General features: G+C 41.3%; 1 protein-coding gene across 3 annotated transcripts; it reads left to right on the top strand.

The window, feature by feature from the left end:
* The first annotated feature begins 1,120 nt into the window (after positions 1–1,120).
* Positions 1,121–25,542, top strand: LOC138370976 (protein kibra-like). Of its 3 annotated transcripts, none has more exons than XM_069335615.1 (5): positions 1,121–1,282; positions 13,251–13,468; positions 13,849–13,932; positions 20,294–20,454; positions 24,651–25,542. In XM_069335615.1, exons 2-5 carry the CDS (start codon positions 13,370–13,372, stop codon positions 24,874–24,876), a joined length of 570 nt encoding a protein of 189 aa, XP_069191716.1. In that variant the 5' UTR covers positions 1,121–1,282; positions 13,251–13,369; the 3' UTR covers positions 24,877–25,542. The 3 variants fall into 3 exon arrangements, with proteins under 3 accessions (XP_069191716.1, XP_069191715.1, XP_069191717.1); XM_069335614.1 differs by having other exon boundaries at positions 13,246–13,468; XM_069335616.1 differs by lacking the exon at positions 1,121–1,282 and adding an exon at positions 8,729–8,813 and having other exon boundaries at positions 13,368–13,468.
* Positions 25,543–25,911: the final 369 nt, after the last annotated feature.

Below are 25,911 nucleotides of genomic sequence, written 5' to 3'. Positions count from 1 at the left end.
ACATAATGATTTGTAATGCACAGTATGAGAGAGAGAGAGACTAGTTTTGTAATGCACAGTATGAGAGAGAGAGAGACTAGTTTAAGAATATAAACTTCACCGTTAGCAGGCACCATGTGGTCTATTTAATAGACTACACAAATTAGTTAATAGACTACATAAATTAGTTAATAGATTACACAAACCACTACCTTACAATACACGCTCAGGATGTGTTCGTCTGAGTTACAATCCATCATCCTCGTGTTATGCTGGTGCAAGATGCGACCAGTCCCAGCACGCATTTCTTAATAACGAATTATTTAACGATGAAACGACATATTCTCACTTATAGATTAATATTAATGACTAATATAAGTTTGTGCAAAGTTATGCTTACATTATGTGTTTTGGTTCTGTTGGCAATGATTAAAATTGGAACGCGTGAGTGAAGCGTTAAGTGAGCAGAGATTCGAACACAGGTAGAGCCAATTAAGCGCTTTAATAAAAGCTCCAAAGTATTGAGCCCTATTTAGAGAGCTTTTTTGTTCATAATCAAGGAGGTTGGGCGTCGGAATTTTTAGTTTTTACAAAATATTTTACAAAATATTTTACAAAATATTCATTATAAACTGAATCACACGAACCTCGTGGCGAGACTTGTGTTGAAACACGTTCCGAAATCCAGTCTGAAAAACGGGATTAATCACTACTACTATTAGCTTGTTGTGTTTTAATTTTCAACAGACAGTCCTCAAACATCTGGCAGATGCTCTTTAAGGCCACCAACTCGTCTAGTCTGTTCATGGACTAAAATAATTTTACATTCACAACTGATATCGATCGAATTTTTCTTGAACAATGTTCGTTGACCTCCCTGTCTATGAATTACATTTCTCTAAATGCTTCACTCAAGGGACTTCAAAGGCCAAATACATCCCAATGCAGCCAAACGTTTCGTTATACACAGATTTAAAATATTATTAATATTAATTTATTTTCGAGCAAATAGTTGTTGTTATTAAATAATACATTAGTGTTGTTGAAAGTTTCTTTGAGAGTGGAGAGCAGCTCAAACGACCTCAGAATGAGTCGTTGGAGGTCGGGCGAAGCTCAGACGAGCACAGAGTGAGGTATGAACCGTTTGGCTCGGCCACAGCTTGGCCAAGCATGGCCCGAGGGAGTGCGAGCTGTGTTGATACGGGTTCAGCCTCAGGAAGCACTCGGGAAGTGAAGAAACAGCCCACACGGCTTCTCCCTCCAAGCTCCGTGTTGACCATTAAACGTCATTACTGCAGTTAAGGTAACAAGCAGACTTTCTTTTAATACTTGTGACGTAAAACTCTGAGGGTCATAAAGCAATTATAAAGGATAGTTTTACGTCAATTTCTTCAGTGGGTCTTTAAGATGGTAGTTTCTCAGAAGCCTAATTTTCTGGCCAAATAGATCAAAGAAAAAAACGAGCTGACGGAGAGGTAGTTAGTGTTCTGAAGCACTTTACTTTGTACAGTTGAGTCGTTACTCAAGTAGGTTAGGATTACCTGTTCCGAAACACTAGTGTAGGCTACTAGGAGTGGTAGCTAGCAGTATACATGCGTGTTGTGTAGGCTACCAGGACTAGTGACTAGCAGTGTACATGCTTGGGACTTAATTTTATTTTCCTTTTTAATATGAACATATGAATTCAAATCAAAAAACTTTCTATAACCTTATAGCGTAGTTAGAGACGTACAAACCCAAACAACCCCCCTAACGTATCGACTCCGATGCGGAGGAAACGTGAATCATTGGAAATCGATACTTTTGTGCTTAATAGGTTGCATTTATAACGTTTGTATGATGAGTTTTAAAGGGTAATGTACTTAACGCTGTCCACACACACCGTTTGGCTTAGAGTAGTACAGTCGTTACATCAAACCTGTTGATGGATATGGATAAGGCAGGTGGATGAGGGGCTGCCAGAGATTATCTCCTAGGTGATTGGTGGACGAGGGGTTGCCAGTGATTGTCTCCCAGGTGATTGGTGGACGAGGGGCTGCCAGTGATTTTCTCCTAGGTGATTGGTGGACGAGGAGCTGCCAGTGATTGTCTCCCAGGTGATTGGTGGACGAGGGGCTGCCAGTGATTGTCTCCCAGGTGATTGGTGGACGAGGGGCTGCCAGTGATTATCTCCCCTATCGTTAGAACAACTAACACGTCGTATTTTTTAACGGAATCGACCAATCCCTTAAAACGGACACGTATTTGTAAAAAGTTGAAGTAATATTACCTCTTTTTTAAGGGTCGGCCTCTATAGATTAGGTAAGTCGCAACTTTCCGGTTAGGCCAAACCGTCGTTATTTGTTACGTAATGGCACATCTGGAGACCGTTCAGGATTTGGAGCCCCAGCACACCAACTTGTCCTACATAGTACGTATAGCAACTATTTGCTCAAACGTACAAAAATGGACTGTTAGATCGCGATATTTTTCTTATCACTTTTTGGTATTATTACAGTTGTCCAAATGGCCTACCTAAACAAATATAAAGGTTAAAAGCTGAACCTAACCTGTCCAAGGAGTAAATAAGCCATTATAGGCCTATAGTTCGTGCATCTTCGACCATATATATACATATATATATAAATATATATATATATATATATATATATATATATATATATATATATATATATATATAATATATATAATATATATAATATATATATATAATATATATAATATATATATATATATAATATATATATAATATATAATATATATATATATATATATATATATATATATATATATATATATATATATATATATATATATATATTAGTAAATATATGCTATACTGGGCATAGTATTCTTGTGCCCTCGACAAAATTATTATTACACAAGTAAACACTATTGGCTATAACTGTCCATTTGTGTACGTTCAATGTTATTGTTGTTAAAGATTCGCTACCTGGGAACAAAAAGTTCCAAGTAGCACGGGCTATGGTGAGCCCGTAGTGACTTGTACGTTCAATCAAGGAACTGCAGATAGTGCTATTACTTTAAGTAGCTGGGTTACATGCACTCCAACGCAACATTATGCAACGAGACTTTGAAATAATTTTCAACTTTTTCAACTCTTATGCATTTTCTTGTGCGTGATTTACAACCAGTTCACAATTATCAGCCGATTATCAGTGATACAAGCGTACAGTATGTATGTGTGTGTGTGTTTGGGTTGTGTGTGAAAAGTATACATATCTCTATGTTGATTTAAATAAAATATACTTTTGTTTTGTTTATTTATAAACAAAAAAATCTAGTCTTCGTGAGTGGTCTATGAGTCTTTTTTTTTTTTATCTCGTAGAGCCACACAGCCATCACAGCTTGGCTGATCCAATACCTCGAGAAGAAAGAGCATATTCCCAGTACATTTATGTCTAGTAAATACCATACAGTTTGCACGCTTACATGCGGGGCGTATAAATATAGATATAATTGGTGTGTGAATTTGGGGAAATACACCCTCGCTCTGAGCCTAGTGTGAGAACTGGATAATACACCCAGAGCCTGTGCCCACTGTGAACACTGAACAATACACCCATGGCCTCAGCCCACAGTAAACACTGAACAATACACCCATGGCCTGTGCCCACTGTTAACACTGAACAATACACCCATGGCCTGTGCCCACTGTTAACACTGAACAATACACCCATGGCCTGTGCCCACTGTTAACACTGAACAATACACCCATGGCCTGTGCCCACTGTTAACACTGAACAATACACCCATGGCCTGAGCCCACTGTTAACACTGAACAATACACCCATGGCCTGAGCCCACTGTTAACACTGAACAATACACCCAGGGCCTGAGCCCACTGTTAACACTGAACAATACACCCATGGCCTGAGCCCACTGTGAACACTGAACAATACACCCAGGGCCTGTACTTAGTGTGGGAAGTCTTTTGGTTCGTGCAACAGATATAACAATTTACTATTTCCTTTGGAAGTCGTGTCTGTCGTTTGTCATGTAAAGGAACTAATTACTTGCCTATGCTAATGTAATCACTTGATTCTCTAGGAAACCTAAATACATGTGTATTGTATTCCTTTAATTTTCTTCAATGTGGATCGACACGGATCATGTCTATACAGAACAAACAATATATGTTTTGGTGAACATTTTGCTTCAAAACTAATAGATTTCTCTTGTATTTTTTCCTCATTTAATGGTGAGTTTATTGGATGTTGTAGTTGTGGATAAAGGGTTTAGTTAAACTAGTTTTCGAAAGTTTATCTGTAAAGTTGTGTGCACTCTTGAGCCTTGTGAACGTTAAGGCAACGGATGTGTGGTATTTGGTATACCGGGAACAGTTCCAAGCTGAACAATATTGAAATATTTTAATTTCATGATAATTCGTCGCAACATGTTCAGAGTAAGTGATGTTTAGTTACATTATGAGATTTATTCTGCAGGTGTTTGAGTGTGCATAAAAGCAGGTGTTTATGCATAATGATTATGTTCCTTTAGTTCATTCAGTTTTACCCACCACTGTTATGCTAAAGGAAAGCTCTCTAACTGTGCCCTTCTTTTTCCACTCGGTCAAGCTCCCTATGTATTTTATACGTCTCTATCATGTCTCCCCCGTCCCTCTACTCTTTTTCTAGCGTTATTAGGTGTAATTCCTTCAGTCTCTCTTCATACCCACCCCTCACAATTCTGGGACGAGCCTCGTTACAAACTTCTGAACATTTTCGAGTTTCCTTATGTGTTTTGTTAAAGGGGCTCCAGTATGGGGCGGCATGATTTATATCTGGTCTCACGTAGGTGGTGTACAGCGTTCCTAAGGTCTCCTTATTTAGGTTCCTGAATGATGTTTTGACTTTTGATGTATGAGCGTATATATTCACCTAGTTGTATTTACCTGGTTGTGCTTGTGGGGGGGTTGAGCTCTGGTTCTTTGGGAACGCCTCTCAACTGTCAATCAGTCAACTGTTTTTTTATTTGTTTTTTTACACACACACACACACACACACACACACACACACACACACACACACACACACACACACATCAGAAAGAAGCCCGTAGCAGCTGTCTAACTCCCAGGGACCTATTTACAGGTAGGTGAACAGGCCATCAGGGTAAAAGAAACTCTGCCCATTTGTTTCCGCCTCCGCCGCGATCGATCCCTGGACCCTAGGACTAAGAATCCCGAGCATTGTGCACTGAGCCGTCACGCCACTGTGTTTGTGTCTGTGTGTCTGTGTGTGTATTCACCTAGTTGTGTTTGCGGGGGTTGAGCTTTGGCTCTTTGGTCAAGCCAAAGCTGTGTAAGTGTGTGATGTATATGCGTGTGAGTGCACGCATGCGTGTGCTCACGCTGGGACACGTTCGTGTCGTGTACAGGGCTTGGAGTCAACACGAAGGAATTCATGCCTCGGGGGCGACCACCCACAAGCCCCCCACGACCCCTAACTACTGACGAGTTTGTTTGTGCGTCGCTCACGGTAAACGATGGCCGGGAGCGGACCGCATATTCTCAGCAAAGTCAACAACCCACACGCCAAGATCGCCAACTTCCTCCTCCTCCTCCCCCTTTACCCCCTAACCTCCTCCCCCCCTCATCCCCTTCCCCTAGCCCATCCTCCATAACCCCCCCTACCACCAACCCCCCCCCCATCCACACCAATAACCACTCCAACCCCCCCCCCCCCCAGGAAACCTCACAACCTGAAGCTTAACTCAGTTGTCCCCAAGACACCGGACTGTCAACAAGGGACACGTCATAGAAAACGGGTCGTGCGGAAAATTTACTGAATGCCCCTTTTAGGTAATGTTACATAAAGATGTGTTTGTTCCCGAGGCTCTGAGAGGCCCAGGAGGGAGAGGGAGAGGGAGGACTGTGATATAATTTTCTTTGTGACAACACGGTGAAGAGCAACAGATAAATTTTTCGATACGTTAACCGAGACGCCAAAATTCTGATTGTTGAACGACGGAAACCATTCACCGTAATAGTTTTTGTGTCAATGATTGTGGTAAATGATTGTTGCAGAGGAGATAATCCCTCGTGCAGTGACGTCTCAACTCTTCCACGCCTCCGCATTCAAATGACAAATCAGAATAAACATGAGCACGACATTCAAAATACTGTTGTAGTATTTTGATATACACGACGTGCAAAAAATTTAAGTTTTTAAATGGGAGGAAGAGGAACAAGGGAGACACTGGTGGACTTTTAATTGCCCGAAGGAGTTACAGGTATGTTATAGAAAACTCTTTTTTTTTTTAGTGTTATATAAAAGTACCTTAATGAACTAGAAATTAAGGATTGGAGGCAGACTCGCAGGGAGGCGGGACCCAAGAGATAGAGCTCATCCCTTGTGAAGCACAGATAAGAGTACATTGCACCAGTACGTTGGTACACTGGTACATTGTACATTGCCTTAACACATAGTGTACCTTGCCATCATTGTTCACAAGAACCATTCCTCACTTTCTCTGTCACAACGTACAAAATACAGGGTGCTAAACTAACCAGTAACGTACATACCCAAGGAACCCCTCTAACCTAACCTCCTGTCAGGAGGCCTGGTCGACGACCGGGCCGCGGGGACACTAAGCCCCGGAAGCACCTCAAGGTAGGTAGCCCAGTTCACAGAAAACGCGAATATTTGTGAGCCTTTTGCTTTTTCATAGTTTTGTAATTGATTTGTGTGCGAAATGAGACGCATTAGATGAGAGGACAGTGTTGCTTTCTCACAAGAATCAACATCTTGCAGCTCACTCGTCTTTGTGACAGATGGTCCTGTCACCAGGCGGTCATGTGACAGTCATGTGACACAGTTCCTGGGATAAACAGCTTTGATCAATCTCATGACCAAAGCTGTTTGATCATGAACAAGTTGTTTCATCTATTACTATCTCAATTCTTCTCTTTTATCCATCTCTCTCTCTCTCTCTCTCTCTCTCTCTCTCTCTCTCTCTCTCTCTCTCTCTGTCTCCCTCACCCACATACACCATATTAACAAGGCAGGATATAAACAATGGCGTGCTTCCTTGATTACCTCTATGGCCTTCCTGAAAGATATTAAGAGTTGATTACTTGTTTAAAAGAACCTTCAAGTAAGACAAGACTAAGGATTATGTTTGTCCAACTTCCCAAAAATGTCAAAGATTATATGCAGATTCCAAAGTTTCATCGTCTTTTCCTAATATTACAGAATTTAGATATTGATGTGCAAAATAAAAAAAAAAATTTTGGCACATTCCCCTTCTGTGGACTTTCAGCACTGAAATGGTGCAATGTTTTGGGGTAAACCCGGGCACTGCCGGGTTTACCACAATCGAAGTGAGCCAGGGAGCCGGTCGGCCGAGCGGACAGCACGCTGTACTTGTGATCCTGTGGTCCCGGGTTCGATCCCGGGCGCCGGCGAGAAACAATGGGCAGAGTTTCTTTCATCCTATGCCCCTGTTATCTAGCGGTAAAATGGGTACCTGGGTGTTAGTCAGCTGTCACGGGCTGCTTCCTGGGGGTGGAGGCCTAGTCGAGGACCGGGCCGCGGGGACACTAAAGCTCCGAAATCATCTCAAGATAACCTCAAGATCGTAAATCTTTTTCGGTAATTTGTTTACGAAAATTTTACACCTCTTAACTAGTAAAATTTACGGAAATATCTACTTTCTATCTGAGTACAAACACTATATTTATACCCACCTCATTGTGGCTTTTTGAGTATAAATACAACACATGCATGTTCCCTTGCCATTGCCAGAGTGTAAACATTACATATGTACCTTGTTCATGTATTGTAATATGAAGATATTAAAAAAAAATCAGTAATTCAAATGATGATTATGACAGCGTTTGGGTTAAAAATAACCATATATTAACTATCAATAAAGTTAATTATGATAATTGCTGTTTTAAGCAAATGGGCTTTTATTAGTTATTTAATTAATTGGAAATGTCTGTAAATCATTTTCGTCCAGTTAATTAACGTTAGTAGTGAGGGAAAAACTACCTTAAATATGTGTTTTAATTTCACACTTAATTATGTCGATTTATTTTTGGTGAGTGAAATTTTAGTTTTTTGTGTGTTTTATGTGTTTATGTTTTGTGTGTTGTGTTTGTACTCATAACACAATGTTTATTTACCTAATTATAATATTGTAATCCATCATATTATTCTGAGTGTATCGCTGTCTATTTCCTTGTCAGAATTTGTCTGTCACTTCTCTCTGGGTCATGCTGTCTATTGTGTTGTTTATTCTGATGTTTTTTACGTCTGTTTTTTTGTTTCTATCTCGATGTTAAAACTTTAATTATTAATCTCTAATTTTTTAAGCGTCTCTTGTCTCTTTAAGCGTCTCTGTATCGGGTTTAAAATCCCTGTCTTTGTTCATGTATTTGCATCTTTGTTTATGCGCTTATTTCTGTGTATTTATTTGTAATTCTGTTGAAACACCTGAACAAATCCACAAGGGCCGTGACGAGGATTCGAACCTGCGTCCGAGAGCATCCCAGACGCTGCCTTAATCGACTGCGCTACGACATGGTCAGTGTTGTAGCTCATTTGATGCATCACGCAATTGTGATTTCCATGTGAATTGAAACGCCTGTCTCACTGTCTATAAACGACTCTTGTCTGCCTATTTAAAAGTCTGTGTTTAAAAGCATTTCTGTCTCTCTGCTCCTACGCTGTCTCTCACTCCGTCCCGGTACTGACAGTGATCTTATTCCTGTCTTGATGACAGGTGGTGTCTTGGAAGGAGTCATTAGCAAGAGAATGGTGTATCTGTCTGTAGCAGAGGAGTTAATCATCTTCTCTGGACCTCCGGTTTGTGTTTTTATGAAGTTCCTGATGTCTCTTGTTAAGTCTCTTGATGAAGTACTTGCATCATATTGTATAAGTTCTAACAAGTTTTCTTGACACATCTACTTGGGGAAAAAGGAACTGCACTTATCTGTAGACACTTGTAGACACTTGTAGACACTTGTAGGCACTTGTAGACACTTGTAGACACTTGTAGACACTTATAAGTGGCTAATATTGCCAGTGGTGATTTTGTTTTTTTGTTTTTTTGAAGGAAAGCCAATTGATGTGGCAATACTGAAGGGACTTTAAGTATTAATATATATCATGCTCTAGCATCACTCTAGCATGAGTTAATACTCATGCTAGAGTGATAGCAGCGTGAGTCATGTGCAAAACCAGTTACTGTTCGACTCTTGATATGTTATCCTAGATCACGCTAATAGTTAATTGGATTTGTTAATGACTGGATTAGGCAATTCAGGTGTTCCCTGTTGTCGTATACTGATTTACCCACAATGGTCAGAATAGTGAAGAGTAGCGGTTATCCAACTGGCTACACGCGGGCCTGAGGCAGATCTCCTTGTGCCAGGTAAGTCCACGACGGGTTCACCATAGCCCGTGCTACTTGAAACGTTTTGTTCAGAGTAGCTGAATAAAAAACAACGCGGCCCAAATCTGGCACTTTGTAGAATTCAGTCTCCCGGTCTCTCCCCAAGTGGGCAAAGACGTGCTTGAGTAACATTGATGGAACATTATCGACGTTGATTGCAGACGAAGCTGCAAAACTTGCAACTAGAAAATGTAGACATTTACATGATTCAACGTTGATAACAGCTAAGGTTTTATAGCACTCTGAGGACAAACAAACCCCCACATTTCATGCTTCATAAATTACAATGCATTGTTATGCAAGGCTCTGGCCCCATGTTACCTGGTTACCTGGTTGATGGGGTTCTGGGAGTTCTTCTACTCCCCAAGCCCGGCCCGAGGCCAGGCTCGACTTGTGAGAGTTTGGTCCACCAGGCTGTTATAATCTGGTCTCCAGCCTTAAACAGAAAGACATTCTCTCTGGTCCAGATATTTATGAGTCTTTCGTTAGTTTTGAGTTTGCAATTCGGCAACAGTCGTAAAATAAACGAATGGCTCAGGTTAAGCGGTTGTCAATCATTGGCTCAGGTTAAGCGGTTGTCAATCATTGGCTCAGGTTGAGCGCTTGTCAATCAATGGCTCAGGTTGAGCGCTTGTCAATCATTGGCTCAGTTAAGCGGTTGTCAATCAATGTCTCAGGTTAAGCACTTGTCAATCAATTGTCTCAGGTTAAGCGCTTGTCAATCATTGCCTCAGGTTAAGCGCTTGTCAATCAATTGTCTCAGGTTAAGCGCTTGTCAATCATTGCCTCAGGTTAAGCGCTTGTCAATCAATTGTCTCAGGTTAAGCGCTTGTCAATCATTGCCTCAGGTTAAGCGCTTGTCAATCATTGCCTCAGGTTAAGCGCTTGTCAATCAATTGTCTCAGGTTAAGCGCTTGTCAATCATTGCCTCAGGTTAAGCGCTTGTCAATCATTGCCTCAGGTTAAGCGCTTGTCAATCATTGCCTCAGGTTAAGCGCTTGTCAACATTGAGACGCAACCTGCAGTGTCGGGTCAATGCCCCAGTGAAATATATCTAATTCAGGATCAAGTGCCAATTAACTTTACCTCTTAATTTGAGTACACAAACGACTTTGTTAAATTTACTAAATATGAAACACCGTAATTAGTAATCATGTTCTATCCAAGTAAATGCCCTCAACGATGGTTGGTCTGTGTACGTAATTTAGTAAACAACAAAATTGATAGTTTATATTTTTTCTACCTTAACGTAGAAAGGTACTTTCTACCTTTCTACCTACCTTTCTACCTTTAGGGGCCTCGTAGCCTGGTGGATAGCGCGCAGGACTCGTAATTCTGTGGCGCGGGTTCGATTCCCGCACGAGGCAGAAACAAATGGGCAATGTTTCTTTCAGCCTGAATGCCCCTGTTACCTAGCAGTAAATAGGTACCTGGGTGCTGCTATATAGGGCTGCTTCCTGGGGGTGGAGGCCTGGTCGAGGACCGGGCCGCGGGGACACTAAAGCCCCGAAATCAACTCAAGATAACCTCAAGATTAACACTAAAATTCAGTTTAAGCTCATGAGCAATAAACAATTAACACATGAATTACCAATAACACATCGTGGCTCATAGCGACTAAATTTGCATGCTTATCTTAACATACTAAGTAGGTTAGGTAAGGTCGGTGTTTTCTATGAATCTTTTTAAGGGTATCTATTATGTTAAGTATGTCACTTATGCACATATTTAATAAGTCAATATTGACTTATTAAATTTGCGAGAACGGGTTGAAATTTGCATATAAATTTAATAACTGTAACCAAAAAAACTTGGGTTGGACGGTATAGAACGACAGTCTCGCTTCTTGCAGGTCGGCGTTCAATTCCCGACCGTCCACAAGTGGTTGGGCACCATTCCTTTCCCTCCGTCCCCACGTCCCATTCCAAAGTCTTATCCTGACCCCTTCCAACTTCCTTCTCAATCCTTCTCCCCTTTCTCCTACTTTGGCCTCTCTTACGACCAAAGTAGGAATAGTAGAAATTTAAATTTTAATGGAATTAGTGAATAATGTTGTATATTACTATAAGGTAAAAACCTTTTGGCTGGTTTTTTGGTTTTCAAACAATTTAACCGACGGGCTATGCCAGAAACCGTTAAGGGGGGGGGGGTGTAAATGTGACATTAGTATGCTGTTCCATCTAGAATTCAGGCAACCCCGATCAACCTATGTCTGTTCCGTACCCCAGACCATTCCCTTTGCAAAGTTGGGTAAAGCTAACCCCCTCCCCCTCAACACACATGAAATGAGATGAAAGCGGCAACGTTTCGATCTCTCCTGGACCTTTATCATGTCAACATGATATGAATCATGGAATGGGCGAAACATCTCGCCGCATTCCTTTCTCTTCCTTGGAGGAAGAGAACTGAACTTTCACTGTATCCTTGGAGGATACAGTGGAGGTTCAGGAAAACTTATCATACAGGATACAGTACATCTCTGTAATGATATGTTACAGGAGTCCTAACAGACTCTTAACTTCCTGATTTACAGATGACAATAAAGAAAGGTAGACCTATGCGAAAGATAGAAGATAGAGAAAAAGATAGAAGATAGGGAGAAAGATAGATAGAAGATAATGCTGTTATCACGAGAAAGCGAGAAAGGAGCCGTGTAATTGATAGTATATATTAAGTTTCACTACCCTCCATATGTATAAACAGTAAATAAAAAAAATTAATTTGGTCTAAATGATTATAGATTATCTTCAACGCTCCCAACGCTTGATCAATGTTTATGGGGGGTCTGTAGCGCGGTGGTCTACGTCTTCGGCTTCCACCCGAGGATTGCCTGGCGGAACAGAGACGGTCGAGCACGTTTTGTTACACCAGATGCTTCTGTTCACCTTCATAGGCAACTATTATGGGTTCCATTCTGGAGATGGTTATCAGAAGCTGGCTTAAGGTGGGGATGGGGGGGGGACCACCCCCCTCTCAGCTATCCTTCCACCCCCCTTTCTGATATCCTCCCCCCCCACCCTCTCACTCTCAACCCCATTTTCTCTTCCCTGGTTTCCTCAGTCAATTACCGGTCGTGGAGGGAGGGTGAGGTTAGGTTAGGTTAGGTTAGGTTAGGTTAGGTTATCGGTCGTGGAGGGAGGGTTCCCTCACTCTATATTCTTCACTGCAAATCCTCTTCACTCTCACCTCTCCTCACCTCTCTCTCTCTCTCTCTCTCACTTCTCCCAGCCCTCTTCTAGACTCCTTTCCTCTCTGGGGCCATCTTCTAGCCTCCGTCCGACTCTCATGCAGCTCCTCTCTCTCTCTCTCTCTCTCTCTCTCTCTCTCTCTCTCTCTCTCTCTCTCTCTCTCTCTCTTCCAGCATCTTTCCTCTCTCTCAGTTTCTATCTTGGCTTTCTCTCCCAGCTTCATTCCCTACCCAAGCTCATATCTCCACCTCTACTCCTCTCCCTGTTTGGTGTCACTGGTGTTTGGTGTCATTTATTTTCGGTACGTGTTTTGTTGACACTGGTGAAGGGTCAGGTTCTTGACACTGTTAAGGGGTCAGGTTGTTGACACTGTTAAGGGGTCAGGTTGTTGACACTGTTAAGGGTCAGGTTGTTGACACTGTTGAGGGGTCAGGTTGTTGACACTGTTAAGGGTCAGGTTGTTGACACTGTTAAGGGTCAGGTTGTTGACACTGTTAAGGGGTCAGGTTGTTGACACTGTTAAGGGGTCAGGTGGTTGAGACATAACCTCACCAGGAGTTGTTAAATAAGATGTCATTACCCGACAAAAAGTGTCAGTCTTATATTATTGTATCTTTTTCTTATCTATTATATCTATATGTAGATTTTTCTGAAGATCAGGAAGTCGTGCAGAAACAGCAGGACCACCACCACCACTAGCACCACCACTAGCACCACCACCACCACCACTAGCACCACCACCACCACCACCACCACTAGCACCACCACTACCACCAGCTATGGCCACCACCACCGAGGACAAACACCTGGCTGACGAAGGGCTCCATAAGCCTGAAGAAGACCTACACTTTAAGGAATACATTTCTGAGTTCTTAAAGGTGAGTCACACGTCTCTGTTGACTCCTCCTGTGTTTTGTTTCCTCTTTAGTACCTGAAAAAAATTATGGGTCAACATTTTTTAAGTGTTTAGATTTTTGGAAAGTGAGAGAAATTGACTTGCAATATGTCAATATAAGTATAACTAGAAGAAATTGCACAAACATACTCTCATTTAACAAATATATATACAAAATGACCTTTTGATATACGTATTCACATACGCAAGAAAGATATCAGCTTCACCTTGCCATACACAAAATTTATACTCGAACAACATCGTCAAATGTATACATTTCTGAGGTTAAATAATTGTTCTGCCAGCTAGGAGTTATTTGACTTAAGTTTCGTCTTAGATATTCTAATGTGTGAGTGTTGCCAGATCCGCTGTAGCAACACCTTGGACCTCCGGGGAGAGTTGAGACTGTCCGCCAAGTTTGGCAACACTACGGGCTCCAAGGAACAGGTGAGTGTCCAGTCTATTGATGGTGTTGATCTTGACAGGTGACTGTCCAGTCTATTGATGGTGTTGATCTTGACAGGTGACTGTCCAGTCTATTGATGGAGGTGATTTTGACAGGTGACTGTCCAACCTATTGATGGTGTTGATCTTGACAGGTGACTGTCCAGTCTATTGATGGTGTTGATCTTGACAGGTGACTGTCCAGTCTATTGATGGAGTTGATCTTGACAAGTGACTGTTCAGTCTATTGATGGAATTGAGCTTGACAGTTGAATGTCCAGTTTAGTGATGGAGTTGATCTTGACAGGTGACTGTCCACTCACATCAGTGTCAAGCTCGGCAATAAATTTTCCACTGGGGAAAATGTAATTAAATATTGTTATCCTTCATAATGCAAATAAAAGACTGCCTTTTATAATCAAAATAATAATGTTTTATTCTATTACCGAGATATTCTTATAGAATGTTGAAGACAGACAATGAAAGGTAAACATTACAGCAGTAAGATGAGTAGTGACATGGTAAACAGTGTTAATGGCTCTGGTAAACAGTGTTAATGGCTCTGGTAAACAGTGTTAATGGCTCTGGTAAACAGTGTTAATGGCTCTGGTAAACAGTGTTAATGGCTCTGGTAAACAGTGTTAATGGCTCTGGTAAACAGTGTTACTGGCTCTGGTAAACAGTGTTAATGGCTCTGGTAAACAGTGTTAATGGCTCTGGTAAACAGTGTTACTGGCTCTGGTAAACAGTGTTAATGGCTCTGGTAAACAGTGTTAATGGCTCTGGTAAACAGTGTTAATGGCTCTGGTAAACAGTGTTAATGGCTCTGGTAAACAGTGTTACTGGCTCTGGTAAACAGTGTTAATGGCTCTGGTAAACAGTGTTAATGGCTCTGGTAAACAGTGTTAATGGCTCTGGTAAACAGTGTTAATGGCTCTGGTAAACAGTGTTACTGGCTCTGGTAAACAGTGTTAATGGCTCTGGTAAACAGTGTTAATGGCTCTGGTAAACAGTGTTAATGGCTCTGGTAAACAGTGTTAATGGCTCTGGTAAACAGTGTTAATGGCTCTGGTAAACAGTGTTACTGGCTCTGGTAAACAGTGTTAATGGCTCTGGTAAACAGTGTTACTGGCTCTGGTAAACAGTGTTAATGGCTCTGGTAAACAGTGTTAATGGCTCTGGTTTGTTTATTTGATGGTTGGATTTCCCCATGCTGCAGCCCGACCTCGGGCTAGGTCCATTCCATCCAGCGGCCGGCCCCAAAACTTTAACTTAAACATGCTTTTCATTCATAATTGGAATTTTCTCGAATATAAATTAATATTATTATATATTAGCGTATTGCACATACTTAGGTTACCTTAAGGTTACCTTGAGGTGCTTCCGGGGCTTAGCGTCCCCGCGGCCCGGTCGTCGACCAGGCCTTAGGTGTTGGTTAGATTAGGTGTTTAGGTTCTGTTTAGGTTCTGCCAATGATTTGTATTTGCAGTCCGCAACCCGTCCTCGACTCACGTCCATTACATCCAGCGGTCGACACGCATTCATAAATATTAACATGCTATTCATTCAAAACAGAAATGTTCTCAAATATAAATTAATATTATAATATATTAGCATATTGTGTGTATATAGGCATAAGTTAGGTTAGGTGTCTAGGTTCTGTTGGCGATTATTTGTATTTGTAGTACGTGGCTGAAGCATTTACAGCATTGTGGTTCGAACACACTCGTGAACGAGTCGTGAGACTTTTAACTGCAGCCCGTCCTCCAAAGACCCAAAAGTGATTCCATCCACCTGCCAACCCCCAGCTGTTTATGAATGGAAAACGGTTTACACACGACTCACAACTGATGGCGTTCGAACACTTCCGGAACAAGTGCTTCACTGACGACTTTTGTTCAAACCACAACGCTGTAAATGCTTCACCCACGTACTACAAATACAAATAATTGCCAGCGAAACCCTAAACACGTAACCTAACAACGCCTATCTAGCCATAGAAGCCTAATATATGATGATTTTTAATTTACACTTTAGGCCAAACAAAATAATTTATACACCACGCTAAAGTTGACGAGAGCGTCATTAGAGTTGACCGCCGCTGGCCAAGCCTTGACAGGTTGTGGATGGTTGCCAAGGTCACCAGTGTCAAGAGAAGGGGAACAATCAGGACAAAGCCCCAAGTCATTACGACTATATAGCACTTGGAAAGAATCCTTATTAAAAATTTGGGATGGGACGGAGGAAAGGAATGGTGCCTAATCACTTGTGTGGCCGGCACGGGGATTGAACGCCGACCTGCATGAAGCGAGACCCGTCGCTCTACCATCCAGGGTTGCTCACCCTCGCCTTTAGAATCAACATATCTTCAAATAAGATTATCATCAGATAGACATCACCAAATAGATGGATCTGATATCCTAGGCAGGGCGCGGTTTTTCCAAATGATATCCTCCCCCTCCCCTTCCCCCCCCTCCAACACACACAGTACAGCAAGCACAAGCGTTTCCGCACACTGCAAAGCTTCATGACTAAACAGGCCGCCGGCAATACTTGCCACAAAATTTTCCAAGTCAATACGTAGTGTGAGCAATATTTGCACGCTCCACATGCTCCCACTCGGGGATTTGGCTGTGGCATCACGTCCTGGGCATCCTGAGCATACGTCGCCAGGCGTACCCTGGGTGTGTTTCAACCCAAGTGGCGGAATTATGGAAATTGAGTCCAAACACGCAATGCGAATAGGATGGAAAGCGGGAGAGAGAGAGAGAGAGAGAGAGAGAGAGAGAGAGAGAGAGAGAGAGAGAGAGAGAGAGAGGGGGGCTATCTTGGTCTGACTTCTGGGCTTAGCGTCCCTGCGGCCCGGTCCTCGACCAGGCTTCCATTTTGTTACACATCCCCCATAAAGCAGCCTGTAGCAGCTGACTAACTTCCAGGTACCTATTTACTGCTAGAGAAACAATCATGAAATTCATCATAATAAGATTGGTGCGACTTAGGACTTGTGATGATTTTGGGATAGTGTTGATGGTTAATTGATGTTATCAACGGGGGGGGGGGATATAGTCATCATGGGGTTTGTTGATCATCTTGCCGGGGCTGTAGTGTTGGAATGCACGTGATTCCAAACGATAGAAGAATATTGTGAAGGGGGGGGGGCGGGAAGGTGTGTGTGTGTGTGTGTAGCAGTGATGGTTATCACCATTTTCACATCACTATCACCACATCTACAACCACTCGTACCACCACTGGAATCACCACAACTCGCAGCTCAGCCACTAGCACTACCACCACTCAATCACCAGCCGCTGACACAACTACCAGTAACACTACCACTACTCACATCAACATCCATCTTTCTCTCTCTCTCTCTCTCTCTCTCTCTCTCTCTCTCTCTCTCTCTCTCTCTCTCTCTCTCTCTCTCTCTCTCTCTCTCTCTCTCTCTCTCTGGTGCTGCGCAATTTAAGTATTGGGATTCCGAGTACACTCACTCAGTATGTATAACATGTCAGTATGTGTTATGTGTCAGTATGTATCACAGGTATCACTATGTATCTCGTATTAGTATGCACAACGCTGCAAATCAGACATGACAGGGCTCATCTCGCCGCAACCTTCAATATACTGAACAAATTTGGAGATGTTAATCTAGACCACTTGTTTAGAAGGTCAAATGTAAAGCTTAATAAGCTTAACCAGTTCAAGCTCACCTTCTACACTGTAACCAGTTCAAGCTCATAAAGCCCCACTGTAACAGCTAAACGCTCAACAAGCCACACTGTAGGACAGAAAACGAGTCACCGTTTTACCCATAGGGTTATAAACACGTGGAACCGCCTACCCGACAAAGTCATAAATACTATGAAATTGCTGCAGTTTAATATCCACTAACAAAAAGTTCCCGGGGACGAATGGAGGCACTGTCGACAAGCCGCGGGCTTTCTGTCCCTTTCGAGGGCACTAGAGAGATGGTGGCCCTCGGATGAATTCAGCTAATTAAAGGGAGGGGCCCTGTGTTCAAGTATGTATCCAAGCACATGCGAAACCTGTACATCTTCCCTCTGTTTACATTAATTAAGCAGTTAATGAGCTCCGAAGCCCTAACAGATTGTTTATAGCAATAATTAATCTTGGGTTAGGAAGTTTCGAAACTTGTAAACAGTTGAACAATTGTAAACAAAGCCGCCATGATTGAGAAAAGATGTACAGCTTTCGTGTTTGCGTAAATGCTTCCTGGTACTGAAAGTTGTGAGCAACAAACAGATGGGAAATCAACAGACGAACCATCCAACGGTATTCAACGGAGACAGAGAGATACGAAAGAGGACAACAAGAGACAGAGGCCGGCAGACAATCAATTGGACATTGAAAGAAACGGGCAAACACAAACAAACAAACAAATAAACAAGGCAGGACTGCAAACACCCAATTATTGTTTTCGTTTGATTACCGTTGCGCAATTAGGCAATTTTAACTCGGCAATTTCAAACGTCATCTGTGAGCCGGTGAACACACACACACATGACATTTTAAATTTCGCGATTAAAACTTTGTAATTTAAACTCTTGTCATTCGAACCGCCAGATTTAATCTCTGCCAAATTAAGACTCGATTTTACCCCTTGTTCCAACATGGGCAATTAAACTTTCCGGGATTTAAAGTTTGCTATGTAAACTTTGTCATTTCAAACTTTGCTATTTAAGGCTTTTAGTTTAAACTTTTCTATATATATATTTTTTTTTATTGTCGAAACTTAAGTTTGTGATTTATAATTTTGTCTTTTTTTTTAATCTATAAGATATAGCTAAAAGTTTTATTAATCAAAGTTGTGTTATCTGCTGTTAACTTTTGCTATTTGGTGTTAAATTGTAGTTAGTTTGTGTTATCTGTTGCTGGCAATGTGTTAACTTGTGATAAACAAATATACAAACAAAAATGATTAAAAAACAATAATAATCAACATTAATTTATGTTTTAGGAAGAGAAACAGATTTGTGTTGACAAAAACTCCTTACAGTTTCCTTAAGTGTAAAAGAAATAGAGCGTTATTGTCTTGTATCGGCGCCCCGAGGCTTAAGGGATTCCAACCCCGGAAATTGAGTCCCAGGATAGAGATATGGACGGATAACTGGACAGAGAGACGGACAGGTGGACGGTTAACCGGACAGGTGGACGGTTAACCGGACGGATAGACGGATAGACGGACGAATGCCGGGATAAATGAATAGAAAAAGGCTGACAGATTCCTAGACAGATGAATGGATAGATTGATAAAAGCAGGGACAGATAGACGGCAAGGTACATGGACAGTTTGACTGATAGACGGACGAATACAGATAGATAAACCTGTCCAACTACCCCATCCTCACAACAAATTGCTCTCGTTTCGTATATTATTGTCACAAACGTTACAAATGCAACCTACTATGAACCGTCACGTGTATCTTACGTTTTCTATGCCTCGGAGTGAGGTAGGTTAGGTGGGGGGGTTGCTTGGGTGCGTACGTTTCTGGGTTGGGTTAGAAGGTTGGGTTTTTAACGGAGTGTCAAATCAAGAAAACGGGCTGGGATAGAGGCATAGGCCTATAGATTGTTAATATGGATTTTGAAAACCACAGCATAGGCCTACCGGAACTTGGTTCTTGGGCTGTTAAATAAAAGATTCAATTTGATTTTTATAATAAGCAATAAAACCATATCATATTGAACAAATCCACAAGGGCCGTGATGAAGGGTTCGAACTTACGTCCAAGAGGTTCCCAGACGATTCCTAACCCGATATCATATTATTGTCTACTTCTTCTGTTTGTTCTCTACCTCTCCTTCTTTTGCAGCCCCTTATTCCCCTCTCTCTCTTCCCTGTGGCTCTATTCTCCTCTCTCTCTTCCCTGTGGCTCTATTCTCCTCTCTCTCTTCCCTGTGGCTCTATTCTCCTCTCTTCCCTGTGGCTCTATTCTCCTTTCTCTGTCTCTTTTTTTAGTATTTCCTTTCTCTTGATAGTTCCCTTCCCTTCTCTCACTACCCTTTCTCATTCTTTATTTTCCCTCCCATACCTCTCCTTCTCACCACCTCCTCCCGTCACGAACGATGCCCAACCACTTGGGATGGACGGTAAAGCAACGGTCTCACTTCATACAGGTCGGCGTTCAATCCCCGACCGTCCACAAGTGATTGGGCACCATTCCCTTCCCCCCCATCCCCAGTCCCATCCCAAATCCTCATATCCTGACCCCTTCCAAACGCTATAAAGTCCTTGTATAATATATATATAATATAATAACTGTATAATGCATAGTCCTTGTATAAAGCTATAATGTCTTGGCGCTTTAACCCCACTGATAATTCCTTCATTTCCCTTCGTCAGGATCCGGACGAGGACGCCATGGCGGTGGTGTACATCGTCTTCGTCCTGCTGTTCTTCGCCACGTCGCTCCTCGTCGTGCTGGTCAAGTACATCCGTAGGGAGAAGGAGTCGGTCCGTCTGGAGAAGTTCTACGAGGAATACATGAACAGACGACACGACAGGTGAGAGAGAGCAACCCGTCCTCGACTCAAGTCCATTCCCGCCAAACACACACCGAAACTACGACGTTGGTACAACGTTCGAACAAGTTTTAACACCTCCTAACCAGTTATAACAACCAATATAGCAAGTTGTAACAACGTTGTAATACGTCATAAACACGTTAAGCTAAGATGTAACAACTTTATTACAAGTTGTAACAAGCGGAAAATAGAGACAGTTTCGGTTTGTGTTTCCAGGGTTACATCCAGCGGTCAACCCCGCAGACGCATTCGTAAATTTTAACATGCTGTTCATTCAAAACGGGAATTTTCTCAAGTATAAATTAATATTATAATATATTAGCATATTGTGCATATATAGGCATAGGCATAGGTTAGGTTAGGTGTTTAGGTTCTGTTGGCGATTATTTGTATTTGTAGTACGTGGGTGAAGCATTTATAGCACTGTGATTCGAACAAAATTCGTCAGTGAAGCACTTGTTCCGGATATGTTCGAACGTCAGCAGTTGAGTCGTGTGTAAATCGCTTTTCATTCATAAACAGGGGGTTTGGCGGGTGCATGGAATCACTTTTGGATCTTTGTTTGGAGGACGGGCTGGAGAGAGAGGTCGTGTGTTCAGACTCGTCTTGTGGACACTTGTTCAATTGGATTCAATGGCCCATGTGTTCGTGCATTGTCCGGTGTTGGCTTGTGCTTAAGACCGCTATATATTAGGTTCTCCTCGCGTTTTTTTGTTTGTTTATATATTGAATAAATCCACAAAGGGCCGTGATGAGGGTTCGAACCTACGTCAGAGAGGATCCCAGACGCGCCTTAATCTATATATGTATTATTACTTATCTCTGTTATCTTAGATATCAGTGAACAGTTCCAGTAGATAACACTGCCATAGGGCTGGCACAAAGATGACCAGTGCACACATAATATATGTATATATATATATATATATATATATATATATATATATATATATATATATATATATATATATCCTCTGGCTCTATTGGTAAATTTACAGTTCTTTCCCAATAAGCTTTTTAGCTCACATAGTTATATTAAAGAAATTATTATCGGGGAATTATGCATATCAGAAACCCTTTTATATAACTTTTTAACGTGGATTTACCACACTTTCGTGATTAATTGTAAGATAAGCTGTGGTTAATTGTAAGATAAGCTGTGATTAATTGTAAGATAAGCTGTGGTTAATTGTAAGATAAGCTGTGGTTAATTGTAAGATAAGCTGTGGTTAATTGTAAGATAAGCTGTGGTTAATTGTAAGATAAGCTGTGGTTAATTGTAAGATAAGCTGTGGTTAATTGTAAGATAAGCTGTGGTTAATTGTAAGATAAGCTGTGATTAATTGTAAGATAAGCTGTGGTTAATTGTAAGATAAGCTGTGGTTAATTGTAAGATAAGCTGTGATTAATTGTAAGATAGGGTGTGATTAATTGTAAGATAAGCTGTGATTAATTGTAAGATAGGGTGTGATTAATTGTAAGATAAGCTGTGGTTAATTGTAAGATAAGCTGTGGTTAATTGTAAGATAAGCTGTGGTTAATTGTAAGATAAGCTGTGATTAATTGTAAGATAAGCTGTGGTTAATTGTAAGATAAGCTGTGGTTAATTGTAAGATAAGCTGTGGTTAATTGTAAGATAAGCTGTGATTAATTGTAAGATAAGCTGTGATTAATTGTAAGATAAGCTGTGGTTAATTGTAAGATAAGCTGTGATTAATTGTAAGATAAGCTGTGATTAATTGTAAGATAAGCTGTGGCTAATTGTTAGATAAACTTTTAACAACAGTAAAATATGGCTGTGATTGCTATGTGATCTTCGTCATTGAATATCGCCGCGATGCATAACTTTATTCACATATACTAATATGTATTCTCCTTACTGTAGTATGTATTAAACTTACATAAAGGGTGGTTGATGTGATGTTACGTTATCTTGATCTTTCTTGAAGTTAGGTTTAAGGCTCTGGTTATGACCCACCCCATCCCCCCACCCCCCCCCTGATAGACAGCCCGGGGGGGGGGGGCTAGATTCACGAAGCTGTTACACAAGCACTTACGAACCTGTGCATCTTTTCTCAGTCTTTGGTGACGTTGTTTACAATTATTAAACAGTTAATGAGCTCCGTAAGCACCAGGAGGCTGTTTATAACAATAACACCAGTTGATTGGGAAGTTTTCATGCTTGTCAACTGTTTAATAAATGTAACCAAAGCCGCCAAAGATTGAGGAAAGATGTACAGGTTCGTTAGTACTTGCGTAACTGCTTCGTGAATCTGGCCCCTGGCCACCAGGGTGAGGGGAGGGGGATATACGAAGTGCTATCGAGCTGATGCTACAATTACGTACATTAGTTTCAAAGACAAATGACCAAGCAATTCGTACCACCCTTTTTGCTCTAAATTCCTAAAAAAAAAAAAATCTTCGTTTTTTTTTTTTTGGGTATCGTAATTGGTTATCGAGAATAAAGGACAGTGAACTGGAATTGGCTGACACGCCCCAATTAAGAACAGGGCCGTCGGGTGTACGGAATCGACGAATCTGTCAATAAAGACGTGTCATGTTATAGACAACATTTAAGAGCTTAATGTTGATGGTTTCTTCGTAGTGGCCTCGACAGGTTGATGTAGTTCTAGGTTGTTTTATTTCCAGTTAGGTACAACGATGTCATTCGAGAGAACGGGTTGGGGGTCGTTAGCCTCCGGACCAAGTTCCCGCCAAACACACACCTAAACTACGACGCTGGTACAACGTTCGAACAAGTTTTAACACCTCCTAACCAGTTATAACATTCAATATAGCAAATTATAACAACGTTCTAATACGTCATAAACACGTTAAGCCAAGATGTAACAACTTTATTACAAGTTGTAACAAGCGGAAAATAGAGACAGGCGATGAGTCACAATAACGTGGCTGAAGTATGTTGAAATCGACTTGAGAATGGTCCAGGACGGACCGAAACGTCGTCGTCCCTTCAATTTCTAGTGTGTGGTCTGGTCAACAATAGAGACAGTTTCGGATTGTGTTTCCAGGGTTAGTCCCCATTGACAAATACCGAATTTAGTCTAAGCCGTTGTTGATGCATATTGGAATTTCAAACGACGGACTCGGAGTAGGAAATGGCTACTCGTACCCTGAGGCCAGATTCAACAAGCTGTTACACAAGCACTTACGAACCTGTACATCTTTTCTCAATCTTTGGCGGCTTTGTTTACAATTATTAAATAGTTCATGAGCTCCGAAGCACCAGGAGGCTGTCTTTAACAATAACAACAGTTGATTGGCAAGTTTTCGTGCTTGTAAACTGTTTAATAAATGTAACCAAAAGCCGTCAAAGATTAAGGAAAGATGTACAGGTTCGTAAGTACTTGCGTAACTGCTTCGTGAATCTGGTCCTTAAGCTGGGGTTGTGAGCCTGGCCATTGGCCCGCGACACGGGCCTACGACATGATGGTAAACATATTAATCATGTGGTCAGTGATCTGGTTAGTGAATTAATCTATTTTAAGACATGGTTATCTTCTTGAGGTTATCTTGAGATGATTTTTCGGGACATTTTTCGGCCCAGTCCTCGACCAGAAGCAGCCCGTAGCAGTTGTCAAATTCCCAGGTACCTATTTACTGCTAGGTGAACAGGTGCATCGGGGTGAAAGAAACTCTGCCCCATTTGTTTCCGCCTCCGCCGGGGATCGAACCCGGAGCCTTAGGACTACGAATCTCGAGTGCTGTACACTCAGCCGTCAGGCCCCCTATGAGGCTATGGGTACCCACAATTGCACTAGTGGTGTGTGTGTGTGTGTACACCACCACTAGTGTAATTGTGGGGACCCGTAGCCTCAGAGAAGAGAATACAAGGTACACAGGGAACACCTTGCTGGTTCTCGCTAAAAACTTGAGTTCTTCTCTTCTCTTCTCTTCTACCCATCTCTATTTGTTTTATTATTTTATGGAAATATATAATATATGTATAGTCAATGAATCTGCTAATGATTTTAACCATTTACCTCTCTCTCTCTCTCTCTCTCTCTGTCTCTCTGTCTCTGTCTCTCTCTCTCTCTCTCTCTGTCTCTCTGTCTCTGTCTCTCTCTCTCTCTCTCTCTCTCTCTCTCTCTCTCTCTCTCTCTCTCTCTCTCTCTCTCTCTCTCTCTCTCTCTCTCTCTCTCTCTCATCAACAGTTTAATTGTCTACTTTGATGAATCTGGGCGGCTTCTTCAGTCAGTCCCTGGCAGGAAGCCTTCAGGGGCCAAGCCACGACCCTCTACCCCTGATGCCACGCCCACAACCACGCCCACGACCACTCCTGTAGCCACGCCCACCGTCACCCCTGTAGCCACGCCCACCGTCAAAACTGTACCAGTTTTTCCTGTCAGTAAAACCTATACCAAACCAACTCCTGTGTAATAAAGAAAGTTGTTCCATTAGTTCTGTTTTATTCAATAATTTTGTATTTATTTTTACAATTTTCAATTATTCTAAATTTTTTAATTTATCTGTTAATTTATTCATATTGTTAATGTATTTGTATTCTAATGAGTACATAGAGTAAGCCTGATGTATTTGTTAGCCGTTAATCGTTGTTGTTGTATTTAAACACTGTATGATGTATTTCTGATGTATATTGTCAATGTGGAGTGCATATTACGTATTATAATGATTTATTGTATTTTGTGTATTTTGAGTATTTTCCTGGTAAATATATAAATGAATATTGTATAATGTATGTTATATATTATGATGTATGCAGCGTAGTGCATATCGTATGCAGCATAATGAATGTTGTTTATTGTGCAATGAATATTATTTCAAATATAATGTATTGCTCATTGTATACATTACACCACATTTGTAGTAGGTTTGTACAGTCTGTCACACATTACATACATTATACAACTTCGCTACACATTTCATACAATACTTTAATACAATTTGGCTTCATTATACATTGATGTACCATATTATGCATACCGTATGTGGAATGCACTTGTATACATTATTTTGAATAATTTAGTATAGTTACTTGTATAAGAACATGTATAAATGAGAATGAATAAATATATGCGTGTATAACAGATGTTCATTATTGTATCCTAAATTTGCTAAAGGACGCTTATCATACGAGCTAGAATACATTTATACATATCAAGCATGTATATAATCACTTCACAGGAAGGCTATATGAGAACTCGTAATTTAACTCGGCAGTTAAGGGGGAGATGAAATCAAATTTAAGGGTCAATCCTTGTTTATTTAGGGTCAGTGAATAATAATTAGCATCGATTTCCATATCAAAACCGTGTGAAGACCAGGGGCCAGATTCACGAAGCAGTTACGCAAGCACTTAACGAACCTGTACATCTTTTCTCAATCTTTGGCGGCTTTGTTTACAAATATTAAACAGTTAATGAGCTCCGAAGCTCCAGGAGGCTGTGTTTATAA

This window comes from Procambarus clarkii, chromosome 34 (genome assembly GCF_040958095.1).
Source record: "Procambarus clarkii isolate CNS0578487 chromosome 34, FALCON_Pclarkii_2.0, whole genome shotgun sequence".
Lineage (NCBI taxonomy): Eukaryota > Metazoa > Arthropoda > Malacostraca > Decapoda > Cambaridae > Procambarus > Procambarus clarkii.
This window is presented reverse-complemented; position numbering and strand designations above follow the sequence as displayed.